The 27,576-nt window shown below is 55.2% G+C and overlaps 1 protein-coding gene across 6 annotated transcripts; it reads right to left on the bottom strand.

The window, feature by feature from the left end:
* Nucleotides 1-1,628: 1,628 nt before the first annotated feature.
* Nucleotides 1,629-27,387, bottom strand: ANGEL1 (angel homolog 1). Of its 6 annotated transcripts, none has more exons than XM_051825986.2 (11): nt 27,248-27,387; nt 17,689-17,803; nt 13,816-14,391; nt 12,827-13,053; nt 12,440-12,509; nt 11,136-11,569; nt 8,993-9,119; nt 8,661-8,771; nt 4,853-4,922; nt 4,186-4,349; nt 1,629-3,525 (listed from the first exon to the last, which is right to left on the bottom strand). In XM_051825986.2, the coding sequence occupies exons 2-11, from the start codon at nt 17,789-17,791 to the stop codon at nt 3,365-3,367; spliced, it is 2,043 nt and encodes a 680-aa protein (XP_051681946.2). In that variant the 5' UTR covers nt 17,792-17,803; nt 27,248-27,387; the 3' UTR covers nt 1,629-3,364. The 6 variants fall into 6 exon arrangements, with proteins under 6 accessions (XP_051681946.2, XP_051681948.2, XP_008270225.2 ...); XM_051825988.2 differs by lacking the exons at nt 17,689-17,803; nt 27,248-27,387 and adding exons at nt 15,971-16,050; nt 16,588-16,793; XM_008272003.4 differs by lacking the exons at nt 17,689-17,803; nt 27,248-27,387 and adding an exon at nt 16,820-16,977.
* Nucleotides 27,388-27,576: the final 189 nt, after the last annotated feature.

Consider the following 27,576-nt stretch of genomic DNA (forward strand, 5'->3'; position numbering starts at 1 on the left):
CCACTTCTGATCCAGCTCTCTGCTATGGCCTGGGAAAGCAGAGAATGGCCCAAGCCCTTGGGCCCTGCACCCATGTGGGAGACCTGGAAGAAGCTCCTGGCTTCGGATTGGCACAGCTCCAGCCACTGCAGCCATCTGGGGAGTGAACCAACAGATGGAAGGTATCTCTCTCTCTCTCTGCCTTTCTAATGAATAAATCAATCTTAAAAAGTGCTGTGCAAAGCTAAGTGACGGAGGCGATGAGGGGGCCCAGGGAGAGGACTGTGGGGCCACACCTCCAAGCCTAGAGCCTGCTTCCCCCCACTCGAGTTTGTACTGGAGTGTAGTTCTGCTCTGAGAACGTACTGAGCTCCTATCGGCATCACCACCGGGTGAGCACCAGCCTTTGTTAAAGTGGTGCCAAGGTCACGCCGCTCCTGCCGTGGCCCTACCCTCCATTCACAGTGCTCTCTCTCCGGACTCTCGCGGCAGCACTGCAGAGCTGAGATCAGCACTCACGCTCTCCAGAAGAGCAAGCCGCGGCCTCTCTGGCTAGCCCGCAGTTGAGCCGGGGTGCCTGACCCCAGGGCCGACGCTGACCGGAGCTGGCACACACTGCCTCCCAGGTGGCGGCTGTGTCCCCCGCGAGCTCCTGGCACTCGGCTCTGCTAGGGAGCTGACCGAGGACACTGCTGATTCAGTTCGCAGATGCCTGAGAGCAAGGACGATTTTAATTAATTTACCTACTGAGGATTCCAAGTAGGGTCGCCAGGTAGGCCTTCAAGCTTTGGAAGGCGTCCCAGCTCGCAGCCCGGTCGTCCAGCCTGGCCAGGGAGAACCGCACACCCTCAGCTCCTCCCAGCGGTGTCTGGAATTCTTAGCGTCCTTTCCTTGCCAAAGCCCGGAGGAAGACTAGGATCTGAAACCTGCTCACAAGTGGAAGTGACCATGACTTTCACTTCCATCCCGCCAGGGAATGTGCACTGAACACACCGTGGCTGACCTTCCTACAGTCCCCAGCCAACCAGGCCGAGATGACCGGTCGGGTTCCCAAGCCCGGGCCCTTCACCTCATCTGTGGACCCCAGCTCAGGGAGCACTACGTAACTCTGATTGAGTGTGGAACCTGGGAAGGTGGCGCCCCACACCTGGTGTCAGGGCTCCTGAGGGTGTGTGGGCCTGGCAGGGCTTGCGGCACGGGATGCTGGAGAGAGACCCAGGAACCAGCAGCGCCAGGCCCAGGAAGGAAGGGAGATGTCTCCAGCGACAGATGGTCATGGCTCAGCACCAGCTCCCAAATATAAGAGGGATGATCAGAAATAGACTCTCTGCGAGAGGCACTGCCCCACGCCTCCTGCAGCCGCTGTGCTTCCATGGGGAGGCTCACCTTACCCGCTTCCCATCACTGTCACTGTGCAGGGGGAGGCGCGGGGCGGTGCCACAGCCGCAGTGAAAGGCAGCTCAAAGAGCCATTCTCCTCTCAGCTGGTGGGGATGGAAGAGGGAGCTGCCTGCCCAGCCCACCTCATCTCAGAGTGGTGGAGATGGGGGTCACAGCAAATCGCTCAGGTCCAAGCGTGGGTCTGGATCCTACCCACCTCACTCTGCCAGCCCTGTTCAGAGACCCCTTGGCCTCCATAATGACCAACAGTAGGGGCAAAAAGGCAAACCTTTATTTGGAAAAAGAGAGCTTAAATGACCATTGAAAACCCCTATTTCATTTCCAAAACAAAACAAGCAAACTAAAGCACATCTCAGCTCCTGTCCTCCGCCACCATTAGCCGTTTCCAGGCTGTCTCTCCTGAGCTGGGCCCCCGTCCTAAGAAGCAAGAGGCACCGTCTGGAGGCCGCTTCAGGAGGTGCTGGGGACAGAGTGAAGGGGGCGCTGTGGACAGACAGGCCTGGGGCTCAGACAGGCACATGCCTACTCCCTAGGAAACAAAACTGAAAGATACACATACATAGAAAAATCAATTCCCTGGAAAAACAAACTCCCCAGAACCAAGGCATGGAAATCTCAGAACCACGAATGTAACAGAATTCAAGCCGGGTCTTTGGCTTTCAAAGAAAGGAACGCACGTTAACTTCCGGCGTGCTGCCCCTGACTCAGGCCCTTGGCCATTCTCTTCAGTCCATCGCAGAGGCCGGGCTGGCAGCTGTAAGAGCAAGCGGGGCCCACGGCGAGGCTGGGTCAGGGGTGTGAGGAGGGGCAAGTAGGGAGTACCCCTGGGTCAGGGGAGTGAACGCAGCAGCAGCACCGAGCAGCCGAGGCCTGCTGGACTGAGCAGCCCTCGAGGTCCTGGTTCCACCCCAGGCCACCCTTCCGCTGAGCCAGCTGAGCCTCAGCTAAAGCAGGCTCCGCTGGAGAAAGTGGACGTGAATGGCAGGAGGCAGCGCAGAGTGGCGGGAGGAGGGGGCGGGCACCAGGCCCTGGTGTGCAGGGGAAGCACCACAGCCCTGGCAGAGTGCAGCAGGGCCGAGCTGCCCTTCCCCTCCTGGGACTCCCGCCCCATCCGCTCTGCAGGCCGCGGTGAGACAAGTGTCCTGGGGTTCTTCCTCCTCATCCTCAAAGAGTGGACACCTCAGGCACTGCCTCGGCCCACCCAACTCCACACGGGGATTCCACTTCCGCCTCCCTCAGGGCCGCCTGGGAAAGGGCCTCGCCCTGGAGAAGTCATGCCAGCTCCGTGCGGAGTTGTGAGCAGGTGCATCCCTGAAGGCGCTGCTCCAGGCCCTGGGGCCCTCCTTCCCAGAGCCCAGACAAGCCTGGCCTGGCTGGCAGGACACACGCCTCACAGAGCCCAGGAGGAGAGGAAGAAGGGCCCCGGTCCTGGCCCCTGTGACACGCTCTCATCCTGCCCCTGGGCTGTGGCCCTGGTGCAGAAAGTGGGCTGGGCACGGGCAAGAAGAGCCGTGCGGGCTGCCCCCTGCCCCAAGAGTACAGACATGTGACACATGCAGCAGCTCGCGCACGCACGCCTGCCAAGAGGCTGGGCCAGGGGTCGCGGAGGCAGGGAGCAGGTCGGGTCAGGAGGAGCGCCCGAGAAACAGCCTGAAAGCAAATAACCAGTGAGATCTAGAACTCCCGCAACCCTGGTAATTAACAATCAAGGCAGAGTGCTGGATACATGGAAGGAAGGGGCCCCCTCTGCCTCTCCGGGGCCACTCACTGAGTGTGCGGCACAGGATCAGGAAGAGGCTGGGGGCAGGGACCACGGGCAGAGCGTAGGCAGGCCCGGAGAGAACCTAACGGTGGGAAGAAGGGACCAGCAGGGGAGGGCAGGGGACATGAGTTTCTTGGCTCTAAGTTTCCAGAAGCAGGGGTATTTCCAGTCTCTGATCCACTGAGCTCTTCTGGAAGAGACGCTCTCTTCCCCTGGGAGCCCATCAGGGGGCGGTGACTTCCATCCCGAAGCTGGCTAGCAGGCAGAGGTGGTCAGAGGAGCAGAAGGGGTTGGGCAAGCCGTTGGCAGCCCACAGGATCTCTTCCGAGAGCAGGGAGAGGCGGCCCAGCAGCTTGAGAGTCCCATCTCGATACAGCCTGGGGTCTGGGGGGCACAAACCAGAAGCTAGACACGGGGCACAGGGCGGCAGGCGGCAGGCGGCGCCTCCAGGCAACCACGCTCTGTGCGGGCTGTGCCCTTGGCGGCCCACCCTCCCTCCTGCCTCCTGTGCCCTCTGGCTCTCAGAGATGCCCGGGCTGACATCAACGACTGGAACAGGCAGGTTCAGAGTGTGGGCACACAGGAGCACATGCCCAGCCCAGCACCCAGGACCCAGTGGAGATCCAGGTGGTCTATATCAAACCTGAGTTTTAAGCACGGGCAACCAACGCGGACACTTCAGAAACCTTTAAACAGAGGCAAGGAGGGAGCTGGGGCGCGGGGGGGTGGGGGGGGGACGGGACTCCAACACAGCCTCGTCCCTCACTAACTGGCCGCCACTGAAGAAGCGCGGCCACCTCCCAGTGCTCTCTTTACACCTGAACCAGGGGTGGAGAGTGGTTGTCCTACACCCTCTCCCTGCTGCTCCAGGAAGCAAAGACACAAGGCAGGCAGCTGGCCTGTGGGGAGAAAGGTAAGCATGCCCAGTGCCAGGCTGCTGGGAAACTGCCCCTTGGCTGCCTGGGCCCCCAGAACGCCCTACAGGCCACGGGTGCCCACCCTCCCCTCCTCATCTTCTGGGACCCCAGCCCCCGCTGCACTTACCAGTTCTGTTCCCACTCTCGTAGGGCTCCGCCGAGAAGAAGATGTAGTCCACTGTTGTCCCCAGGCCCAAGGGCATGGTGGTGACCTCTGGGCGGCCGTGCTGGGGCAGGAAATGGGTGTACACTGAGGTCAGGTGGAGGCAGTGCTGGATGGTGCCTGCAGTCCTGGGGGGCGGGAAGGGGAGCCGCAGTCAGCTGAAACCATTCTGTCTTCCCCAGGTCACTTGCCCCAGGGGTTTATTGCATCTTTTTTAAGGGAAGATCCCAAATGAGGCAACCCTAGCAAATTCCCTCCCATGCTGATAAAAGGCTGGCAACTTTAGCTGGAATTAGCCTAAAAACAGATAGGCTGAGACCCCCTGACACTCCTCACTTCTACCATCTCGTACACCTGATGTGCCCTAGCCACGGGCCAGCAAGCCTGCTGTGAGGCTCTACCCCCAGGGAAAGGTGGCACACACGGCCTAGCAAGTATTAGAAAGACGCGGCTCAGCACAAAGTGCTCCTGCAGATCTGTCTCAGGATAGCCAATGGGACTCTTTCATCACAGGACAGCCAATCAGACTCTCTCACTTATCTCCAGACAACCAATGGGAATCGCTCTCTCGTCCCCAGACACCGAGGGGAACTGCTCTCTCACACCAAGGCAGGGGCGGAGGTAGGGTTACCTGGGGAAGACAGGCTCAAGGTCAGATGTGTCTTCCTCAAGGACAGACTCGGCCCAGTCAGCAGGTCGCTCTGCAGAGGACCAGAGAGAAGAAGGTCTTATCACCATCGACGGTGAAGCAGGTCAGAACCGCACCCTGCAGTTCCTCTCGGATCCTTGACTTGCTCCAGAAGGATCCAGAAGGGGAAAGGGAGAGACACAGGGGCGCCAACAGGAAGAAAACAATGAAAACAATGAGGTCAGGAACCTCCCCAGGGCGGCCATCAAGGCTTCTCACCTAGACATGTCTCCCTTGGCTCAGCCCCTGCTTTGTAATTCAATTAATTAGTTAATTAATTAAAAAAAATTTTTTTTTTTTAGGGAATAGGTCAGACAGCTACATAGTATAAAATCAAAATGTAGAAAAAAATATCAGTGAAGTTTCGCTCCTGTTCAGTTCTCCTCCCCAGAGGCATCAGTGCTATCAAACTCCTGGCGCATTCCTCTAGAGATCTTCCATCACAGGCCAGCCATGGTGCGTCTGTAAGTACCCATGAATGCATGTGCACACACACAGCACATGTATGTACCCCACACACACATAAAGGTTACCAACCTAAGGAGAGAAGAGAGGACACACTTGACATCATTAGGGTAACAAGAATCAACTTGGCAGCCCCTTAGAAGAAAAAATACTCAATAACATCAGGAGTGAAAGCAGGGCCTTAGTTACAAACCATATAGAAGTCAAAAAACTCTACATGAATACTGTAAACAACCAAAAATTAGATAACTTAGGTAAAATGGACAAATTTCTGGAAAAACACAAACAAGGAAACTAACTTAAGAAGAAACAGGAGATCTGAGTAGGCTTTCAGCAGGAGACTGAGTTAGAAATTTAAAAGCTTCCCACAAAGAACAAACCCAGGCACAGATGGCTTCACTGGTGAATTCTACCAAGCCCCTGCAAGAGAACTGGTGCAAATCCTTCACAAACACTTCCCACAGCAAGAGACGCATCCCAACTCACTCTACAAAGTCAGTGTTACTCTGATACCAAATCAGACAAAAACATCACCAAGGAAACCATAGATCAGGGGTCAGTGCTACGACCTAGTGGTAAGGCTGCCGCCTGAGGCGCCAACATCTCCTATGGGTGCTGATTCAATTCCTGGCTGCTCCACTTCTGATCCAGCCCCCTGCTAATGCGCCTGGGAAAGCAGTGGCCCAAGTGCTTGGATGCCAGCACCCATGTGAGAGACTGGGAAGCAGCTCCTGGCTCCTGGTTCTGGTCTGGCCCAGCTCCGGCCATTGCAGCCCTTTGAAGAGTAAAGATTTCTCTGTATGAGGCCGGTGCTGTGGCATAGTAGATTAAGTCTCTGCCTATGGTGCCAGCATCCCACATGGGCCCCGGTTCGAGTCTCAGCTGCTCCACTTCCAATCCGGCTCCCAGTTAATGGTCTGGAAAAACAGTAGAGAATGGCCCAAGTCCTTGGGCCCCTGAACCCATGTGGGAGACTCAGAAGAAGCTCCCGTCTCCCGACTTCAAATTGGCCCAGCTCCACCCATTGCGGCCATTTGCAAAGTGAACCAGTGATGAAAGATCTCGCAGTCTCTGTCTCTCTCTCCCTCTGTAACTCTACTTTTTGCATAAAATAAATTACAAAAAAGATTGCTCTGTCTCTCCCCCCTCTCTCAGTGTAACTCTGCCTTTCAAAGAAAGAAGAAAAACTACAGATCAATGTCCTTTATGAATACAGATGCAGAAGTTCTCAACAAAATGCTAACAAACCAAACCCAGCAAAATATACAAATGATTATATATGGTGACCACATAGGATTTATCCCAGGACTATAACATTAGTTTAGCATCTGAAAATCAATTCATGTAATACATCACATTAATTGAATATGAGGGGGTTTCAAAAAGTTTGTGGAAAATGTGTATTACACAAAAACATGCATGAATTTTGAAATGCTAGCAGTAACTAAACTTCTCTTTTAACTCCATCTTGCCATCCACATTTTCCACTCCTCTTGCACTCAGCTGAGCAGAGAAACCCCGTATGAGCCTTCTTCCTTCTGCACCTGGACACTTCTCAGGCCCTGTTTCCCTGCTAAGTAGGTTAGCTGGCGCTTGTGCATCAGCAGCCGGTTCTCAGTCAACCAACCCTTGGAGTTTATGCCACTGCTTTTCTGCTCTCTCAATTATCTCCATTTTAATCGTTTTTCCTTTTGTTTTCTTTCCTTTTCTCTAATTTTTTGAACTGGATGCTTATTTCACTTATTTTCATCCTTCCAGATTTACTCATGCTATGATTCTAAATCTTGTATCTCACTCTATGCATTTTTCAATGAGCAGTTTTAGCAAGTCTCGCAAACATAGGACATATCATTATTATTTCCTAGCTAGTCTTCAGTTTGCTTAGATTTGTTTTTTACAACAAAGTTTAATCGTTCAGATGACAGTATTTCCTTTCTTCCCTCTGCTGCTTTCCCAGGCCACAGCAGGGAGCTGGATCAGAAGTGGAGCAGCCAGGACTTGAACCAGCGCACATATGGGATGCTGGCGCTGCAGGCAGCAGCTTTACTGCCTATGCCACAGCCACAGCGCCAGCCCAGTGATAGTTTTTACGCTTGGAGTCTTTAAAAAGGCTTCCCCAGGGGGCACTGGTCAGCCCCAGGTGAGGTGACACTCGCAGTATGTGCTGAGTGGGCGTGTTCACAAGCCCCGTCTCTACGTTGGGAAATGCTACTACTATTTTGCACCGCTGGTGAACTGGCTATTTTCCCTCCAAAGATGAACTCTTTCCTACTTACAACATGACTGTCAGTATGTATTTTAGAGACTTTTGGTTTAATTTGTTTGCTATTGAATTGAAATGGTTATTCTATGCTGCACTCAAGTATAGCAATGATTTTTCAAAATAACTTTTTGGTAACATGGAATTACCTCGGTGGGGTCCTGTCGCCACTCCTCCGTAGGATCCTGTGATCCTGGAACACTGAGCACTGCTCTCCTGCCTGAGCTCAACCCACACAGCATTCACCCCAGCCGTGGGCACGTGGGAATCCCACAGTATGGCCATGCTGGTTGTTGGTATTGCTATTGCCACGATTATAGCATACTTGACTTCGGGGTGGGCACTTGGCAGAGCAGTTAGGAAGCCCCTCAGCACACCCACGTGTCTCTTCCTGGAGTGTCTGTGCTCAAGTCCCAGCCCTGCTTCTGACTCCAGCTTCCTGCTGACACATCCTAGGAGGCGGCAGGTGACGGCTTAAGTACCTGGGTCCCTGCCACCCACCTGGGAGACCTGGACCTGAGTTCTGGGCTCCTGGCTTGGGCTGTTTGAGCTTTGTGCCTCGCTTGGAGCGATGGCCCAGTGAGCTCCGCAGCGCCGCCCCGTGGCGCCCGCGCTCCCCGCAGCCACTCATGGGGTCGCGGTTGTTCCCGCCTTCAGCCGTCTGCCCATCTCGTTTGGTCAAAGATGGAGTTGGTTTCTTTGCTCCGCTCTCCTAGAGGCTTCGGAGACGTGACGGGACGATGCTCCGTTCGGCCTGGAAGCTCCCCCCGCAGGAACAACTTCCTGCGACGACCAGGACCACTGGCGCCCTCCAGAGCCCGAGGCCCCTGGCGTCTCCCTTCCCGACTCCACGGTGCCCACGGGCAGCCTCCTCAAAGCCTCCGGGCCACCGAGCACCAGCTCTCGGCCCGCCTGCCCGGCCACGCACAGGTGTGACCGCCTGCGGCTCTGTACCAAGCCCTCAGGGCTACTGAGGAGAGGCTTGGAGGCCGCCCCACGCACACACCGCGGCGCCCGTCCCGTTACCTGGCTTCGTGTCCGTCACGCCCTCCATGAAAACCAGCCCCACCGGGCGCTGACAGGAGACGCTGCAGAAGCGGAAACGCAGCAGGAAGTCCCGGCCGTACTTCAGTCTCCCTGTGAACCGGGAAAGGCCGCACGGTGAAGGAGAGGAGCCCCGAGGCCGCGGGGAAAGTCGCCGTCTCCCCGGGTGACCGTGGGGCAGGCAGAGAGGAAGAGGGGAGCTGCGCAGAGAGTGGGGGGGGGTCGGGTTCCGCTGGCTCTCGTCACCCAGGCGCCGGCTTCCTCCCAAAATGGGCCTGACAACTCAGCCCGCGCAGACGCCGGCGCGTGCTCACCTGCTCGCTTGGGGTGGCAGGAGGTGACGTACTGACAGCAATCCGTGATGCCCAGGGAGCTAGGCCACAGCGGGGCCTGCAGCTTCCGCTGGTAAAGCTGGTGGGAGAAGTCCTCCTGCCCGGACACCTGCAGCGAGGAGCAGGGCGGGAATGAGGGGCACGAGCCCGCAAGGGAGCACCAGCCCACGCTGGAGGATGTGCGGACACACACAGACACACGTGATCACACGCTGCATACAAGGGACACGCAGGCCATGGTAAACTCACGCTACAGACAAGGGACAAGCAGGCCACAGCAAGTCCCAGGGTAAGGTTAAAAATAAGGAGCTACTCGAAACCACTACGCTCTTGCTGGAAACGCTGAAACGTCCACGAGACAGGAATGAAGGGGAGGAGAGGGAGGTGAGCCCAGGGGAACGGGGCTGCATGAACGTGCGAGCCCGAAACTTCCCCTCAGAAGACACACGCCGTGCTCCTCGGGGAGGACCCGCCCTCGGGGGCTTCCGCTGCAACAGGAAGCTTGGACCCTAATCTCTGGATCTTCCGGATCAAGGTCTAAGGTCTGGAGCCTTGCGCTGGGAACTACAGGGCCAGACCGCATGGGAAACACGCCAAAGCTCTCTACCGTGTCTACGTCACCATCCTCGGGCAAAGCCGACGAGCAGCCTGCGAACGGACAGAACGCAGCAGGGGAGACAGTCGGCAGCATCAGTCGTCGGCGTACCTCCAACGCGTGTAGCACAATTCCTTTTATTTCATTTAACAACAACCAACAAATAGTTGCGTGCCAACTATGTGCAAGACGTTAGCTCGGTGCTGGGGGCTGGGCAGGGGTCTCCAATGGCGTTTGAGGTCAGAGAGACCTGGAGTGCAATGCCCATCGCCAGCTGTGTGACTGGGCAAGTCAGTTAACTCCCCGGTCCAATATCCTCCACCGTAAAGCGGGGTAGTAACATCTCCAATGTACAGATGAGGCAAAGGGCACTTCAGGGGCTCAGTGACTCGCGCCAGGCGTGAAGGCAGGGATTCGAACTCGGGGCTCCTGCTTCGGAGCAAGCGCGCTCATTCCCCACGCCTAACAGTGCCTCTGCCGAGCCAGGCGTGCAGTGACTCCTGTTCTCTCCCTGAGCTCCGTGACCACAGCTCCCTTAGGCAGGGCCGGCCCATTCTCCACACACAGCAACTGGACACCACCGGCACTAAACCTCACTAAAATAAAGCCCAAAGTGCCCAACCAGAGTCCAGTCATCCCGCGTCCTTTCTCCCGGCCAAAAGTTCAGCAGTAAGTTGGACCAGTAAGGGCAAAACAGGGGAACAAGCACTTGTGACCTGTAAAACAATCAGCACACTCTGTTTAAGACTATGAGATCCGGCAGTTAAAAGGAATGAGAGCGAGCTAAGTGCAAAATGCTACGAGAAAGAAAAACCTCGCTACAAATGAAACCACAGTAGGTATCTCGTGTATACAGCACAAGCACACGTGGCGGACTACATATCAGCTGTCAGAAGCAAACACAGCACAGTAATTAAAGGCCAGATCTCAGCGGCCAGACCACCTGGCCAGGTTACAAATCCTGACTCCGCACCTAACGACCTGCGTTACCTACAGCAAATTACTTCACTTCTCCGGCTTCCTCCCTGCAAAGCACAAACAAGGGAGGCAATTGTGAAAAGTAATGAGTTAATCCAGGTAAAGCGCTTAAAGCAGCAGCTGGCACACAGTAAGTACTTCATAAATGTCAATCTCGGTTACAACATCATAGGAACATATATATCTCTGAATGCATAGGAACAAACTGGCCGAAGGCCACCAAGCTTGCAACGGTCATCCCTCGACTCGACAAGGCGAGGGGAGGGAACACAGGTACCACGGGGGGCTTTAGCCCTGTCAATGTTTGGGTTCTCGCAGCTATGTAGTACATTTATTACGGGTGAATTAAAAGTAGTGATAAAAACCAGAGAGGATTCCAAAATGCCAAAGATATTCAGCGGTTCCTAACTGCCAGACTTGGGCACAGCTACTCAACCGGACCAGGGAAAGCAGGAGGGAGCCAGAACAGGTGTCCCCAGGTCCCTGCCACAGAGGCAGACCGGAGGTCAACACCCGAATCTCTCCCTGCACCGTGCTCCCGCCGCACATCACCTTCCAGGCTGGCATCCCGTGGTACTGCAGCTCCCCGTCCCTGATGAAGCTGTAGAGAGGCGAATCGGGCACAGAGTTCAGGTCCCCACACAAGATGATGGGGCAGTGGCTGCCGTCCGACAACCTGGCCACCTTGTCCACCTCGGCCAGGAGAATGGCCATCTGGGCCAGCTTCACGTCACCGCGGCGTGGGTTGTACAGGACGTGGGTATTTGCCACACACAGCGGGGCCACTGAGACTGGCCCTAGGCCTTCCGGGACCAGCGGCTGCAGCAGCAGCACCAAGCCCACGTTGTCCCGATTGAGGAGCTCCAGGCCTGGCCGGAAGTACTCCACAGGGCTGGCGCAGAGCAGACGGAATCTGGTCGGCTTGTAGCAGACGGCACAGCCATCTGTTTTACACCCCGTCCTCCTCTTGTAGAAACAGGTAAAGCCTGCAAGGAAAACCCCACCAAGCAGCCAGTCAGAGTCCTGGGAGCCAGCAGCAGGAGCCCAGCAGGGTCTAAGGTGCAGGCCCTCAGCAAGGGGAGCCCTTGCCCTTGACACTTGTCCTGCAGAGGATTCCCTCATGCTTGAAACCAGAGCGCTGAGGGCTGCAGGGGGAAGAAGGGAGGGCAGGGAATGCAGCAAGATTCCTATAAGGTGATCAGAAGAACCCGACTCTGCAGGTGAACGAGCTGGAGCCCCAGTTCCACCCCTGTCAGGCGTCACAGCTTTGTGACTTTGAACACAGAAAGTTTTAGAGCCTCGCTTTCCTCCTCTGTAAAATGGGCACAGTTCTCAGCCTTACCAGGCTGGTTACGTCAAGGATCAGAGAGCTATATACAGGTGTCAGGACGGCTTGAAAACTGCAGACCTCAGCGCCGGCATTGGTGGCGCAGCGGCCGTTGCCTGAGACACTGGCGCCCCATATGGGCACCGGTTCGTGTCCCAGCTGCTCCACTTCCGATCCTGCTCTCTGCTAATGGCCTGGGAAAGCAGCGGAAGATGGCCCAACTGCTTGGACCTCTGCACCTGCGTGGGCAACCTGGATGAAGCTCCTGGCTTCGGCCTGACCCAGTCCTGGCCATGGTAGCCATCTGAGGAGGGAACTAGGGGACGGAAGAGCTGTCTGTCTCTCATTCTCTCCCCCTCTCTCTACAACTCTTTCAAGTGAATAAATAAATCTTAAAAAACAAACAGACAAGCCACCTGCAGACCTCTACTTTCTTTGCTACCCACACATGGAAGGAGCGAGCTCGTCAGTGCGACTGGGGCAGACAGGCCTGGGGGGAGACCGGCACGCGAGCCAGGGGCTGCATTACCCATCATTCGCAGCGAGGGCTCCAGCTGCTCCCAGTAGTGATCTTCCTGGACTTCCTGGAGACACAGGATCTGAGGATGGACACAGAAAGCCATCACCCCAGAGTGCCGGAGTGTGACGTCCACCCTCTGGGAGCAGACCTGAGGCCCCAGGCAGGGTCACGGCACCAACTCCTCCCCGACGGCCGCCAACGTGCGTTGAGCAGGCGTCATGTGTGCTGCCTCTTCCTGCTCCCTGAGTCCCCGGGGGCCCCTCCCGGCAGCAAGCACGTGCACCTTGCCGGATTCTTCTCAGCATCAGCCCAGAACTCACGGACTGACCAGTCATCTGAGCAAGCACGGGTGGGACTCGGTGCCCGCGCGAGAGGACACGTGGCCTCGTCACTCACGTCGGGGTCCCAGTGCTGGAACTCCTGCATGATGTTGGCGAAGCGGTAGCTCCAGCTGAGGATGTCCGGGTGGCAGTGCAGGTAGAGCTCGGCGCTCTGCTGCATCAGGTCCTGGGCCAGGATGTTGTAGGACATCAGAGTGAACTGGAACTGAGGGCCGTCCCCTGCCTCCAGGCCCTGCGGGTCTGGCTGCGTGGAGAAATCCTCCCACTCGCGCCACAGGATTTCTGCAAAGAGGTTGGAAGAGAGTTCAAGGCCACAGCTGCGCGATCCAGCGGCCCCGCCCTCTCCATTCTTGATGGGGCCTGAAGCTCTTCTGTTCCTATCACCTGTCCCTCTCTGCGGTGACTGGGCCAGGGCTCCAAGGACACTCTCATGCCAGAGTAGCAACACAAGCCAGAAAAGAATCCTGGCCTGTTCACCACCGCGTCCCCCGTACACAGCACCTAGTAGATGCTCAGTAAGGACTTACAGCCCGACAACCCCTCACTTTCCATCAACCCAGGAGTCTCTGGAGCATCAGTCATCCAGGGCATTCCTGGGGTCGTCTCAGCCTTGGGTGTTGGCTGACCTCCAAAGCTGGAAAAGTCCCCGGGGCCAGAGCCCACAGTGTGCCCCCCATGTCCTCTACAGTGTGGGGCAGCACAGTGGATTTCAAGCCTTCGTGAGCCACAGAATCCTCTCTTCACATCGAAGAGGACACCCAACGTGTATCACAAAGACCACGGGAGTCACTCTGGCCGAGGCAGATGGGGGAGGCTGAGACCCCCACTCCTCCCGCAGGGAGCCCTGGGAGCGTGGAGGAGGAGAACCAGGGCCAGGTCTCAGCCCGCTCCCCCGCACCTCCCACCTCTGGGGAAGGCAGAGCAGGCGCAGTGGCCCAGCTCCCCGCCCGCCCGCCCGGGCACCTGCCGTTCGGCAGCAGCTCTTCCCAGAGCCGACAGCCTCTGCGGCACCAGCTCCCTCGGCCTGCTGACGGCCAGACTCACCGTGATACGGGATTTCCATCGGGGGAGGCTGCAGCTGCCCCAGGCCATCAAAGGGCCAGATGGTGGCCTCCTCCTGGGGCAGAGGCTCAGGGGCGATACTCCAGGCCACCACCGCGGGGTCCTCTTCCCACTGCTCAGCGGCGGGGGCACCCATGGGGAGGACAGCACAGTCCACGTACTGGGGGCCTGTCTGCACGGGGATGGCGGTCCACAGGGGGCCCCCGGCCTCTGGCAGCGGCTCCTCTTCTAGCACCTCGGGGAAAGGCTCCTCCAGGCTCTCCGCTGCCCGCAGGTCACTCAGCTGCCTGCTGGACCACTTGTCCTCTGACGCAGCGTCGTGTTCCCCAGGGTTATCCATCAGGAGAGCCAGGCTGCTCTGCGCCAGCCCCTTGTCCGCGAGGGGGCCCTCGCTGGCCGCCGAGAGCACCGGGCTCGCCCCTTCTTCTCGCCACTGCTGCAGCAGGCCCTCACACTCCTCCTGGTCCGTGCCCCGAGGGGCCATGGCAAAGTCGCCCTCTAACTGGGGGGCCGTGCTCTTCGCCAGGAGAGCATTTTTCCGACATGTGAAGAAAGCATCTAAGAGGAAAGGTAAAACACCAGGTTGTAAGAAGGTGGCATCACACAACCCACACCCCTCCACCTGGCTCATGTCCGCGCCGTCGCTGAGCCTGCCCACTTCATGCCTGGGCCACCCCCATCATGGCAGAGTGCACGCTGAGTGCCAGGCGCTGTACTGAGTGCTTCCCCTAATTTACCCGGTAGGGACCTGACACATAAATAATATTCACCCGGTGCCCCAGTGAAAGACTGCTGTCCCGTGTAATCCAAGACACTGATGGGCACACAGAGGTACGCCCCTTCTGTGTGCACGCTAACACGGCCGCTAACAGCAACCTTCTGGTTCAAAGAATCACATGACGTGGGAGCCATGAGTCGGAACCACAGGGTATGGTCCGGCCTTGAAATTAACTCCAACATCTCCAACAATAATTATCTCCGACAATGCCCCTCACTCTTGACTGTAAGATGGGGACAAGATCGCCCTCAGGAGCTTTCCAAGCTCCCTGAGTCACCAAATCTATGACAGCACTCACTGCAAAAAAAAAAAAAAATATATATATATATATATATATATATATACATGCCCCAGAGTAGACAGTCTACAAATCCAAACAATTGACTTCTGAGTGAAGGCCCTAAGGCTTCTTCTCAAAGCTCTTTACTCCACTCGTAAAATCTTCCTGCTCCATGATCCGCTTTCCCATTCCACAGCACCTCAGAGACTGTAACCCAGAAGGTGCCAACAACCGACAGTAGAGTCAGCTGTCACCGCTCGGCTACCGCAGCCACAAATGATAGCCAACAGGCGAGAGGGCAGAGTCCCCAAACTCTGAGCCCAGCATATCAGCGAGAGCAGACCCCTCCCCACCTAAGCCACCGAGTCACAGCACAGGACAGGCGACACACACACAGCGGACCCACAGTCTCCACAGAATTGCTTTATGAGTACTGGCGGTTATATTTAAAGGCAATAAAAACCTCAAAATGGCTTAAATATTGAAAGATAACTCAAAAGTCTTATTTAGGGCCTATGTGAATTGCGGTGACTTTGCCCCCAGGGGACACTTAGCAATGTCCACGGATACTGTGGCTGTCACAACCGTGGCAGTGCTGCGGGCATCCAGAGGTGAGCAGACAGGGCTACAGGCAGACCCTCAACAAGTGATCCAGCCCAAAATGACAATGGCGCCTGCTCTAAACCCACAGGCTGGGTCGCAGGTGTTGGTGTGAGGGACCCACTCTGTGCCCTGTGTATAACAGAGGGCAGAGGCTCTCCGTCCTCCATGCAGGAGGCTACCAGCTTTCAAATCTGGCAGCTTTGGGGTTTTTTTGTTTATTGTTGTTTTGGTGGTGGTGGTGGTGCTTTGTTTTTCAGAAATAGAATGCTTTTCTTTGAAAAAAAAAATCTTATCTAAAAACCAAATCTGCACAGCTAATACAAGCACAAGGCTCTTGTCACTAGTGTTTGCTACAAGGCTGCCGCTCCGGACGCGGGTGCAGCTCCAGCCACAGCGGCGGTTGAAGGAGCAGGCTTAGTTCCTGTAAACAACGACTTCTGGGGAGTTTTGCATTCCCGCCCGAGTTCACTGGGTACCTGCTCTCTACCAGGCAGGGCACTGGCGCTGGAGAGACGCTGCACAGAACGGACTTGGCCCAGCCCTGCCGAAGCTTGCGCTGTAATGCAGGCACACAGGAAAACCGAAATGAAAAAGCTTCCGCTGAAACATATGCTAGCAATGACACACACACACACACACACACACCGCGTTAAGTTCCAGAAAGGAAAACACGGACCGCACAGCGGGACCCCGCCTGCTGAGAAAGTAGCCCGTGCTCCTGCTCCGAAATCGCAGAAGTCTGGCGGCCCCGCGGGATGTCAAAGACCACGGACGGGGAAGCAGGCAGATTGCGAAAAAGTGAAGTAATAACCCTGCCTCTTCTCCGGAGCAGGGCACCGCCCCTCCCCGGCACAGGGGCGCGGGCACCCGGCCAAGGCGCCAGCGCTGACATGTCCACGTGTCCCTGTCCCTGAGCAGAGCCCAGAGTCAGCTGTGAACGGGGCGGAAGTTCACCAGGCGAAGGCGGGTAGGTCCCGCAGGGCCGCCCTGCCTCTGCGTCGGCCCGGAGCTGCCAACCCTCCCGGACCCCGCAGCCAGGGCACTCCCAGGGACAGGCGGGCGCGCCCCTTCCCCTGCCCGGCTCCAGGTTAACCGTGGCCCGACGTCAGCAGACCACAGACGTGAGGAGGGGCCGTCGGCCGGGCCCGGGACTTCTGAGGCCTCGCTGGACCCCGCGGGTCCGGGACGGCATCCCCACACGTGGGCACTGCCCGGGGGACGGTGGTCGCGAAGCAGGGCGCACCGCCCGCTGCCCCAGGCCCAGCGCTGCCCCGCACGGCCCCGCCCCGGCCGGGCTCCCGCCTGTCAGGACGCGGGGCCGGTACCTGTGAGGGCGCGGAAGAGGCGCGCGACCGGCAGCAGCAGGTAACACAAGCAAGACGCGATCATGGCCCGCCTCGCGCGCCCGCGCCCGCGCCCGCGCCCGCATCCGTCGCCCTCCGCCTCCGTCGCCCGCCGGGTCAGCCCCCTGGCCCGGCCCCGCCCCGCCTCGGCAGATCCCGCCCCCAGCCTGGCCACGTGGTGCCGCTGCGGCTTCTTCCGCCCGAGCTTCAACAACAACTTTATTGGGAGCGCAAGGTACCGGAGTGCGCGCACCCGCTGCCATGGCAACGGGTGCGGCCTGGCTCCGAGTCGCCCAATGAGGGCGCGGGTTTCACAGGAAGGGGTTCGCTGAAGCCTTTGTCGTATCTTTCAGAAGCCACAGTTGTATTGTCACTTTCGCCGCTGACTAAACTCTGGCCCCTCGGTTTTCTTCCCTGCAAAATGGAGGCGGGCTGGACTTCCCTCAGGGCGACGCCTCACCCCGACTGGTGTATTCTAGCCCTTCCCATCCCAGGGAGGACCGAGAGTTTGTCCCCACCCCGCCCTCTTCCTGCTTCTGCCGCCGTCCCCAGCTCAGACTCTAGGGCACGATAGGAGTCCACCCTCGCTCCTAACCTGGAAGACAGAGCGTGCCCCGTTGGTAAGGGCGTCTCAGAAGGAAAGCAATTCTGCCAAGCCAGGGGCAAGTCCGACTGGTGGTTTGTTTACCTTGCGGTATCTCGAGATTAAACTTTGGAGCCTGCCACTAAAGGGAGACCAGTCCCCCCATCTTCCCCGGTGCTGGGCAAGACCTGTCTGAGCGCCGCCTCCCTCCCACACCCACCACCGCCTGCAGCAGGAAGAGGTCAGCGTGTCGTCCCCCCGTCAGTACCCAGTGTCTGAGCTGTGCAACTTCCGATTTGTGGCTGGAGCCTTGGTTGTTCTGGGAAGCCCTCCGGGGAGTCACCAGATCCTGGACCGGCTGGATACATCATAACACTGACAGGCTAGGAGGAGGAAGCAGGACAGAGTCAGTGCGTGACCTTGTGTGCGATGCTACTCACCCGCTGTAGAGGCCCCAGCATCTGCCCTGGGCAGCGGCGCTCATCCCTTGGGCCGAGAGGGGTAGGAGGCCCCAGCCCTCTGAAAGTTGCAAAGCTGACTAGAGAGTAGTGCACAAATGTTAGGTCCACCCAAGGAGCCCCCAAGGCCAGGCGCTCGTCTTTGACGTGCTTAAGTCAATCCTCCTCTTGCCTGAAGTCAACCCTCTTCGTGCCTGCCTTTCTTCCATTTTGTGCCAGTAGTTACACGGAAGTCCAAGTTCAAATCAGATTGTGGAACAAGGTACTTATCTGTATTTGCCATTATGTGAAGTACTAGTAACCTTATCTATTTGGGAACAAAAATTAATACAAATTTCTAGGCCCCATTCCCAGAGTCCTGACTTCACAGGTCTGGGATGAGGTCCTCAGACCCTCACCAAGTTAGCCGGTTGTGCAGTGTGGGCACCTCTGCTAATACAGCTAGCCTTGGCTGAATGTCCAGTGCACAAAGAGGGCACAGCATGGCAGGCTGGCCTATGCCGTGGTTTTTTGTAAGGTGAGTTAAGCAAGGCTTCTCTCTTCTTGTTTCCTGATCCATGGTCAGCTAGGTTGGAAGGTGCGCATCATCGTGCTAGACCAGCTGAGTTCAGACCCAGCCTCTGCCATTTCCTACCTGTGGAACCTCTCCATTCTCCTTACCATGCCTAGTCCAAGGTAAGCTCTCTGTTTACTATTATGTTCTTTGAACTTGGGCAGAAAACAACTCAGATCACTGTTAATTCATGGAGGGGAGGTTTCTGCTACAATCCCAGGCTGAAGTCAGGCTCTTGCTTGCCAACCGTGGTAACGAGGGCAATAATGCACACCTGCTTCCATCATCAGTGTGATTTCAAGGGGGCAGAACCGACCTGCGGGGCCAGGGCTGCCTCTGTGGTACCGCGGTCGGGCTGCCACTTGCAACACCAGCTTCCCATGTCAGTGTGCCGGCTACTCTGCTTATCATCCAGCTTCCTGCTAATGCTCCCAGGAAGGCAATGGAAGATGGCCGAAAGGCTTGGGTGCCTGCACCCATATGAAAGACTTAGATGGAGTTCCTGGCTCCTGGCTTTGGTCTGGCCCAGACCTGGCTGTTGCAGGAATTTGGGGAATGAACCAGCAGATGGAAGATCTCTCTTCCTCTCTGTGTGTGTCTTTCCCTTCTCTCTGTTGCTCTACCTTTCAAATAAATAAATATTAAAATAAAAACTAAAAAGAACCTTGCCAGTGGGGCAGTTGGGAGGTTTTATAATCCTCAGAGGGACTGAAGGAGAATTTTTTAGGAGCATTTCCTATGTACAGGAAACTTAAGCCCTTAGGGACCAAATTTTACTTAGAACAACAGGTACATGTGGAAGTTCAGCAGTATGGCTGCATTCACGAATGTATTGGTTGAACTTGGACAATATACAGGGAGTGCATAAGGCTTCCTTTTGGACTACAGATGCTACTGACCAGGACTGGGAGCAGTGCTGCCAACCACATTCAAAATTTCAAATTTTCTGGTGGCCTCATATCAAAAGTGAATAAATAAGCAAATAAAGCAGATGAAATTAATATTAACAATTTTTTGACCCTGTAGATCCAATAGTTCGGCATGAAAGCATGTAATCCATATGTTTAAATGAGGTGTTGTTGTCCTGAGTAATAGTGTGTGTTGCACTTGGACATCACATCCCAGTTTGGACTGGACATGGAGGTGATGAGGGGCTCCAAGTAGTGAGCAGCACCGTATTGAATCCGTGCCGGTCTAGAGAACACAAATGGTGACTCTGACAGGCTAAGCTTGCCCACGTGTAGCTCATCTGACCCTGAGGCCACTGCACTCTGATAAGGTGGCTTCTCCTAGCCTAGTGTTTCCTTCAAGTTTCCAGGATTATAGCAAAGTAGTCCCAGAATGCGCCAAAGTAGTCACGAGTTGGTCATTCCTTCTCTCACTCACTCACCGGCTCATTCGTTCATTAGAGTGCATCAAACACTCATCAGTGTTTACCCCAACCTCACTCTTCTCTTCATTGTTTTAAATATTTGTTTATCAGAGTTGCAGAGAACAAAAGAGAGAGATAATCTTCCATCCACTGGTTCACTCCCCACATGGCTGGGCCAGGTCAAAGCCAGAAGCCTGGAACTTCATCTGGGTCCCCCATGTGAGTGCAGGGGTCCAAGGTCTTGGGCCACCTTCCATTGCTTTCCTTGACACAGTAGCAGGGAGCTGGATCAGAAGTGGAGCAGCTGGGACTCGAACCAGCACCCATATGGGAAGCCAGCGGTACAGTTGGCAGCTTAACCCACGGCACCGCAGTGCCAGCCCCAGCCCCCATCAATTTTAGAGGACAACATAGAACCACCAAGTGGGAACTCTCTGACCCTTCCCAACACAGTGGCTGAGCCTCCTACCATGAGCGGGACCCCTCCTTGCTACCTGCTCAAGATGTTCTTTTACTCACCCTCGCCCTTTCTGACCTGACTCCTTCCCGTGAACACCTAAACGTGCCCACATCACTCCTGTACCTGAAACCCTCCTTCAGCCCCAGGTCCTCCCACCCCCAGCTGCCCCTCTGTCTCTGCGCCTCCCCCTCAGCCCCAGCTCCCCCCACCCACCCCCAGCTGCCCCTCTGTCTCTGCGCCTCCCCCTCAGCCCCAGGTCCCCCCACCCACCCCCAGCTGCCCCTCTGTCTCTGCGCCTCCCCCTCAGCCCCAGGTCCCCCCACCCACCCCCAGCTGCCCCTCTGTCTCTGCGCCTCCCCCTCAGCCCCAGGTCCCCCCACCCACCCCCAGCTGCCCCTCTGTCTTTGTGCCTGCCCCTCACAGCCATCCCAGGAGTTGGCTGGACCTGCTACTTATGCTTCCTCATCTCTCAGTCAGACTTTTCCACCTAACTATGGCTGCCTCCACCACCACTCCTCTGAAACTCCTTCACCCCAGATTGTTGGTGCCTCCCTTGCTAGGGACAGTGGAGAGCCCAAGGAAAGAATGTATTCTAGTTCCCACTGATTCTTGACTATTCTGCTATTTTGCTTACGTGTCCCCTCTCTTCCCGTGATGTCTGTGACATTCTTATTTCCCCTGTCTCTGTGGACATTCTGTCCTCATGTGCTTCACTGTGCCCCCTGCCCACTTCCCTTCACTGATGCCGTCCTAGGATTTCACCTTGGCCTCCCTCCTCCCCTTACTCTACAGACCTGTCTTGAGAAATATTTACCACTCCAATAGCCTCAAATACAGTCCACATACCGACCACTCAAACGTTTGTATTTGTAGCCCAAATCCTTTTCCTTGACCACAGATCCACAAACCTCTCCAGTAGTTGTCCCAGAGGTGACTCAAAGAGCCAACACACCCAAAGATGTGTTCATCGCCTGCCTCCACCAGTCTCAGAAATACCCACCTCAGGGTCGGCATTGTAGGGTAGCAGGTTTAGCCGCCACTTACAAAGTGGGCCTCCCATATCGGTGCCAGTTCACATCCGTGCTACTCCACTTCTGATCCAACTTCCTGCTTACGGGTCTGGGAAAGCAGCAGAAGATGGCTCAAGTGCTTGGGCCCCTGCACTCCATGTGGATGACCCAGAAGAAGCTCCTGACTTTGGCCTGGCCCAGCCCTACCTTTGGCTTGGGCCAATCTGGCTTTGTAGCCATTCAGGGAGTGAACCAGTAGATGGAAGATTCTCTCTCTCACTTCTCTCTCTCTCTCTTCCTCTCCCCCTCCCTCCCTTTGCCTCCCTCTCTGTAACTCTTTCAAACAAGTCAGTAAATCTTAAAAAAAAAAAAAAATACCCACACCCCCCCCCCCCGAATCTTTTGCTGTAGGAATGGCACCATCATCTACTGAGCTGTCTGCCACCTACCTTTTCATCTCCTCTTTCTCTCTCTTTTTTTAAGATTTATTTATTTATTTGAAAGACAGAGTTACAGAGAGGCAGAAGCAGAGAGAGATAGATTTCCCATCCACTGGTTCACTCCCCAAATGGCCACAATGGCTGGAGCTGGGCTGATCTGAAGCCAGGAGCCAGGCGCTTCTTCCAGGTATCCTACATGGGCACAGTGTCCCAAGGACTGAGACCATCTTGCACTACTTTCCCAGGCCATAGCAGAGAGCTGGATCAGAAGTGGAGCAGCCAGGACTCAAACCGGTACCCATGTGGGATGTTGGTGCTGCAGGCGGCGGCTTTACCCGCCACACCACAGTGCCAGCCCCGTCCTCTTTCTTTTCTATCCCATCTATTCCCAAGTCCAAGTGGCTTGGCCTTCTTGATATCTACTCGATCAGCCCACTGCATGTCTTTAGCCACTCCTAACATGTGTTGATTCCCCACTTTCCACACTGCAACTGGAGCACTCTACTGTGCAAATCTGATTAGGTGACACCACTGCTTCTTATAAACCCCCACGGTCCCTAAGATGCAAGTCTAACTCCTACACAGGCATCAAGGGCCCTTCATGATGGGCCTCTGCGTACCTTCTCCTCTAACTCCAAGTACATGCTCCTCAATACCACTCTCCCGCAGCGGGAATCCTGCCCCGGGCCTCACTACTCTACCTCAGACTCCTGCAATGTGTTGTGGGGACTTGGTACAAGAGTATTCTAAAGAGTTTGTAGAAAATTGTGTTGAAAGTTTATTTTGGTGCAAAAAAAATGTCAAAAGCCATGCATGAGAGGAGGCATCAAAATGTTCATGGAGGCCCATGCTATAACGCTGTGGGTTAAAGCCCCAGCCTGCAGCACTAGCATCCCAAATGGGCACCAGTTTGAGTCCTGGCTGCTCCTCTTCTAATACAGCTCCCTGCTGTGGCCTGGGAAAGCAGTAGAAGAGGGCCCAAGGCTTTGGGCCCCTGCACCTGCCTGGGAGACCTGGAGGAAACTCCTGGCTCCTGGCTTCGGGATCAGCTCAGCTCTGGCCATTGTGGTCATTTAAGGAGTGAACCAGCAGAATGGAAGACCTCTCTCTCTCTAGCTCTACCTCTCTCTGTGGCTCTTTCAAATGGATAACATAATTCTTTAAAAAAATTTCATGAAAAATACATGTGAAAAACTTAGGCATGGGTTTCAAAAATTTTTGCACCAAAATAAATTTACCTTTTAATTCCATTTTCAAAGATTTGCTTATTTATTTATGTGAAAAGCTGAGCTACATAGGAGAGGGAAAGAGAGGAAGAGATACAGAGAAAGAGAGAGAGAGAGAGAGAGAGAGAGAGAGATCTTCCATCCACTGGTTCATTCCCCAAATGCCTGGAACTGCCAGATCTGGGCCAGGCCAGAAACAGAAGCCAGGAACTCCATCCTGGTCTCCCACATGGGTAGCAGGGGCTCAAGCACTTAGTCCATCTTCTGCTGCCTTCCCAGGTGCATTAGCAGGGAGCTGGATTGGAAGCAGAGCAGCTGGGACTGGAACTGGCACTCCAATTTGGGAAGCTGGCATCGTAAACGGTGGCTTAACCCATTGTGCCACAATGCCAACCCCTTCTTTTTTAAGATTTATTTATTTATTTACTTTATTTGAAAGGCAGGATTACAGAGAGGGAAGGAAAAACAGAGACAGAGAAAAATCTTCCATATACTGGTTCACTCCCCAAATGGTTGCAATGGCCAGGGCTGGGCCAGGCTGAAAGCAGGAGCCTGGAATTCCATCTGGGTCTCCACATGGGTGGCAGGAACCCAAGCACCCAGACCATCTTTTGTTGCTTTCCCAGGTGCGTTAGCAGGGAGCTGGATCAGAAGTGGAGCAGCTGGGACTTGAACCCATGCTCATATGGAATGCCTGTGTCACAGGCACCAACTTACCCCCTGTGCCACAATGCCAGCCCCTTGCCAGTGTCTTTGATCCTTTTCTCTCCATTCTCTCCCCTGAAGAACTTGGACCTTCAGTCATCACCTTGTGTTAATAACAATGAAATACGTTTTTAATGAGTCAGATAGGAAATGTCTTTGCCTTTGTAGCATGAAGAGTAGCCACAGGCAACACCTAAATGCATGATCATGATTGCTTCAATAAAAGTTCATTTACAAAATCAAGCAATGCACTGGGGCTGGCCACCAGATTGTGGTTCAACAACCTCTGAAATACCTCACTGTGGGGAGCAACTCGGACTAGACTGTTACTGGAATTAAGACTTATTCTATGCATCTGCTCTCCCACAATATGGCGCTGGGAGAGGAGGAAACAGCTTCTACACAGCTGCCTCCAGTTCAACCAATAAACAGCAGGACCTGCTCCTGATTGCAGGAGAGCAGCGTACTCGGCGTGTGGGTAGCAGAGTTGGGATTGGTGGAAGAGGACTATAAAGGAGGAGAGAGACAACATGCACCAGGAACATCTAAGAGGAACATCTGAAGGAACACCTGAGCAGCCCCCGAGAGAGCCGGCCGGCGGTGTGCCGCTCCCCCGCGGAAGTGGGGAAAGTGGCAGGGGGAACCGCCCTTCCACAGAGGTGGAAGGGTCGGTAGCCAACCCGGGAAGAACCAGCAGCAAACCCGGGGAGGGCCGAGCAGACAAAAGAACAGCGCAGGGTCCTGTGTCGTTCCTCCGCGAAGACGGGGAGCGACACCTCACCTAGGCTCAGACCTGTATGGCTGTGGGCAGCAGTTGTCCTGAGGAGTAGAGTGGCCAGGGGGCCCATTTGGAGACAGCAGAGGCTCTGTAGCTGACTGATCTCACTTATGTCCCAACTCTGCCACTCACTACCACCTACCAGCTATGTGACCTGGGGCCAGGTGCTTAACCCTCCTGTGCTCAGCTACCTCATCTACAAAATGGGAATAAGAACAGCAGTGTCTCACAATAGCATCCTAATAATTGTTGGGCAACTTCAGTGCATCCATGCATGTGAAATCCGTACAACAGTGCCTGTTAGCGCTATAGAAATGGTAGGCTATTAAAGGGCTCCCTCTGCCTTAAGCCCCACTGGTGGAAGTGTTATAGCGGGAATGACCTCCAGACCAATCCCAGACGACCTTGTCTTTGGCACATTTCAAGTCAAAGTCACAGCTCCGCTCCTCCCCTGGCCTGTCTCGCTTGCCCCTCCTCCGTGGATTAACCACAGCCAATTCACCTCCCACCCGACACACCTTGGAACCACTTCCCATCACTGAGCTCACAAACTGGCAGTTTGAAGTCACAGCACTCAGACGGTGCCGTGCAGCCCTGGCCCGTGGTTTCTGAGATGCTAGCCCCGCAACAAAACTGAAAGGATGCAGATCCAACTGATTTTTGACAATGATGATAGGACAATGAAATAGTCTTTTCAGCAAATGCAGCTAAAACAACTGAACGTCCACAGGCAACGTACATGAATCTCATCTCGTACTTCATGCCGCATATAAAATTCACTCAAAATGGGCCAGAGGAAAAGTTCTGGAACAGCAGAGTAAGCTACCACTCGCCATGCTGGCGTCCCGTGGCAGAGCACCAGTGTGAGTCCCTGCTGCTCTGCTTTCAATCCAGCTCCCTGCTGATGTACCTGAAGGCAGTAGAAGGGGCCCAAGTACTTGAGCCCATAGAGGAAAGCTGGAGGGAGTTCCAGGTTCCTGCCTTCAGCCTGGCCCAGCTCTGGCTGTTGTGGCCATTTGGGGAGTGTACTAAAGATAGATCTCTCTCCCACCTCCCGCCTTCACTCCGCCTTCCTAATAAATACATATTTTCTATAAAGTCCTGGGAAAAGTGGTGTTATCTGCACAATAGTGTAAATATATTTAATGTGACTGAACAGTACACTAGAAAAGATTAAAATGGTTAATTTTTTCTTCTGTGTATTCTACTGCAGTAGAAAAGATTGTTAAATGGATCATAGCTCCAAACATAATAGCTAAAACCATAAAGTTCTAGAATAAAACATACCAAAAAAAATCTGTCTGAGCTTGGATTAGACAAAGAGCTTTTAGATATGAAACCGAAACCATGATTATGGGCAGGCACTTGGTTAAGATGCCGCTTAGGACACCCACATCCCATATCACCGTGCCTGAGTTCAAGTCCTGCCCCCGGTTCCAGCTTCCTGCCAATGTACGTCATGGGAGACAACAGGTGACGGCTCCAGGAGACACAGGTTGAGTTTCTGACCCCTGGTGTTCCCGTGTGGGATGCAGGTGTCCCAACAGGGGGCCCAACCACGAGGCCACACCCATCCCCCGTGGCCTTTCAGTTGTCCTGAATCTACTGAACTTGCCCTGGCCCTCCAGATCTCCCCTTTCCCCACCTCTCCCCATGACTCTGCTGCCTTCCTACATCCTGCACTCCTGGAAGGGCCTTTTCCCCAGACCATACGTGAGTCCAGGGGAGAAACCCCACCCTCTCCTGGACTCCCAGTGCATCTCCCTGACTGTCCTTTCCAGTGTCCAGTGCTGCTCTTTTTTTTTTTTTTTTGACAGGCAGAGTGGACAGTGAGAGAGAGTGACAGAGAGAAAGGTCTTCCTTTGCCGTTGGTTCACCCTCCAATGGCCGCCATGGCCGGTGCGCTGTGACCAGCGCACCACACTGATCCAATGGCAGGAGCCAGGTACTTATCCTGGTCTCCCATGCACTTGGGCCATCCTCCACTGCACTCCCGGGCCACAGCAGAGAGCTGGCCTGGAAGAGGGGCAACCAGGACAGAATCCGGCGCCCCAACCGGGACTAGAACCCGGTGTGCTGGCGTCGCAAGGCAGAGGATTAGCCTAGTGAGCCGCAGCGCCGGCCCCCAGTGCTGCTCTTAAACATGCGCTGGCAGTGCCACCGTCTGGTGGCTATTGAGAGTCCCCACCTCCAGCTTTTCTAACTCATCTTTCAGTATCTGAGAGTAGACGGTGCTGTCCAAGCACAGCTCACAGAGCCTAGACCAGGACCCCACACTCCCGGCTGCCTCCTCCTCCTCCACCCTAGTGATGCTTTCTTATCCTCCACCCAGCCTGTACCCAGCCAGATGCCCCAAGGGCCTTCCATGCTCATGTGTTCCTGGTCATCCCAGGAGCTGACCACTTCCCCTGGCCTGTCCCGTGTATCTCTCCAGGGGGCATGTGAGATTGGCCCACCAAGATGGTGCCACCTTCTGACTTAGAGGGACTCAAATTGTTTATATGAACAGGGGAGCTGCCAAACAACTGACCCAGGACCCTCACCCTAGGGGTGGCCCTGTCTAGCTCTATCTTGCACTGCACATGCCTGGGAAGGTTCTTGTCTCAAACGCCTTTGCACCCCCTCCCCACAGTAGTGCCAAGCTCAATGCCTTGCACATAGTGGATACTCAGTAAGTATTTTTCAGAATGAATGCCTGAAGGAATCATAGCATCTCTTTTTAGCTATGGATCTTTGATTTTCTCGCACAAGTCTTAACATCTTCATCGTTCTTCTCAGGTGAGAGAGATTGCCATTGTCTCGTCCCAAGCCCTCCAGTCACTGACCTGACAGTTGGTGTGCAGTCAGCTTATCAAGAAGGAACAAACGGCCTCCAGATTCTGTTGGCAGAAAACTGCACCTGGACTTCAACTCTGAGACATGCGGAAGCAGCCAAACGTAGGGATGATGGCCAAGTGGCTTCAAGTTAAGCAGCCCAGCGGTTTGGATTGAGCAATGCTTTGGCTGCAGCCAGCTGCAGTGATAGAACCTATGTTTGTCGTGCTTTGCTTTTGGTCTTCTGCTCCAAGGTTGAGGATACTCTGCCAAGGGGGGAAGTGAAATGGAAGAACCGGGCAGAGGAAAACTGACTTCACCCATCACTGAAATACTTCGT

The sequence above is a fragment of the Oryctolagus cuniculus genome, chromosome 20 (assembly GCF_964237555.1).
Source record: "Oryctolagus cuniculus chromosome 20, mOryCun1.1, whole genome shotgun sequence".
Lineage (NCBI taxonomy): Eukaryota > Metazoa > Chordata > Mammalia > Lagomorpha > Leporidae > Oryctolagus > Oryctolagus cuniculus.

Excerpts from the sequence above, each read along its gene's own strand:
- ANGEL1 (XM_051825985.2), bottom strand. The coding sequence starts at position 14,745 with ATGGCTCCCACGTCATGTGATTCTTTGAACCAGAAGGTTGCTGTTAGC. Across the intron at positions 14,392-14,603 it reads GTCTTTCACTGGGGCACCGG|ATGCTTTCTTCACATGTCGG; the intron begins GTGAATATTATT and ends CTTTCCTCTTAG. Across the intron at positions 13,054-13,815 it reads GATGGAAATCCCGTATCACG|AAATCCTGTGGCGCGAGTGG; the intron begins GTGAGTCTGGCC and ends ACCTCTTTGCAG.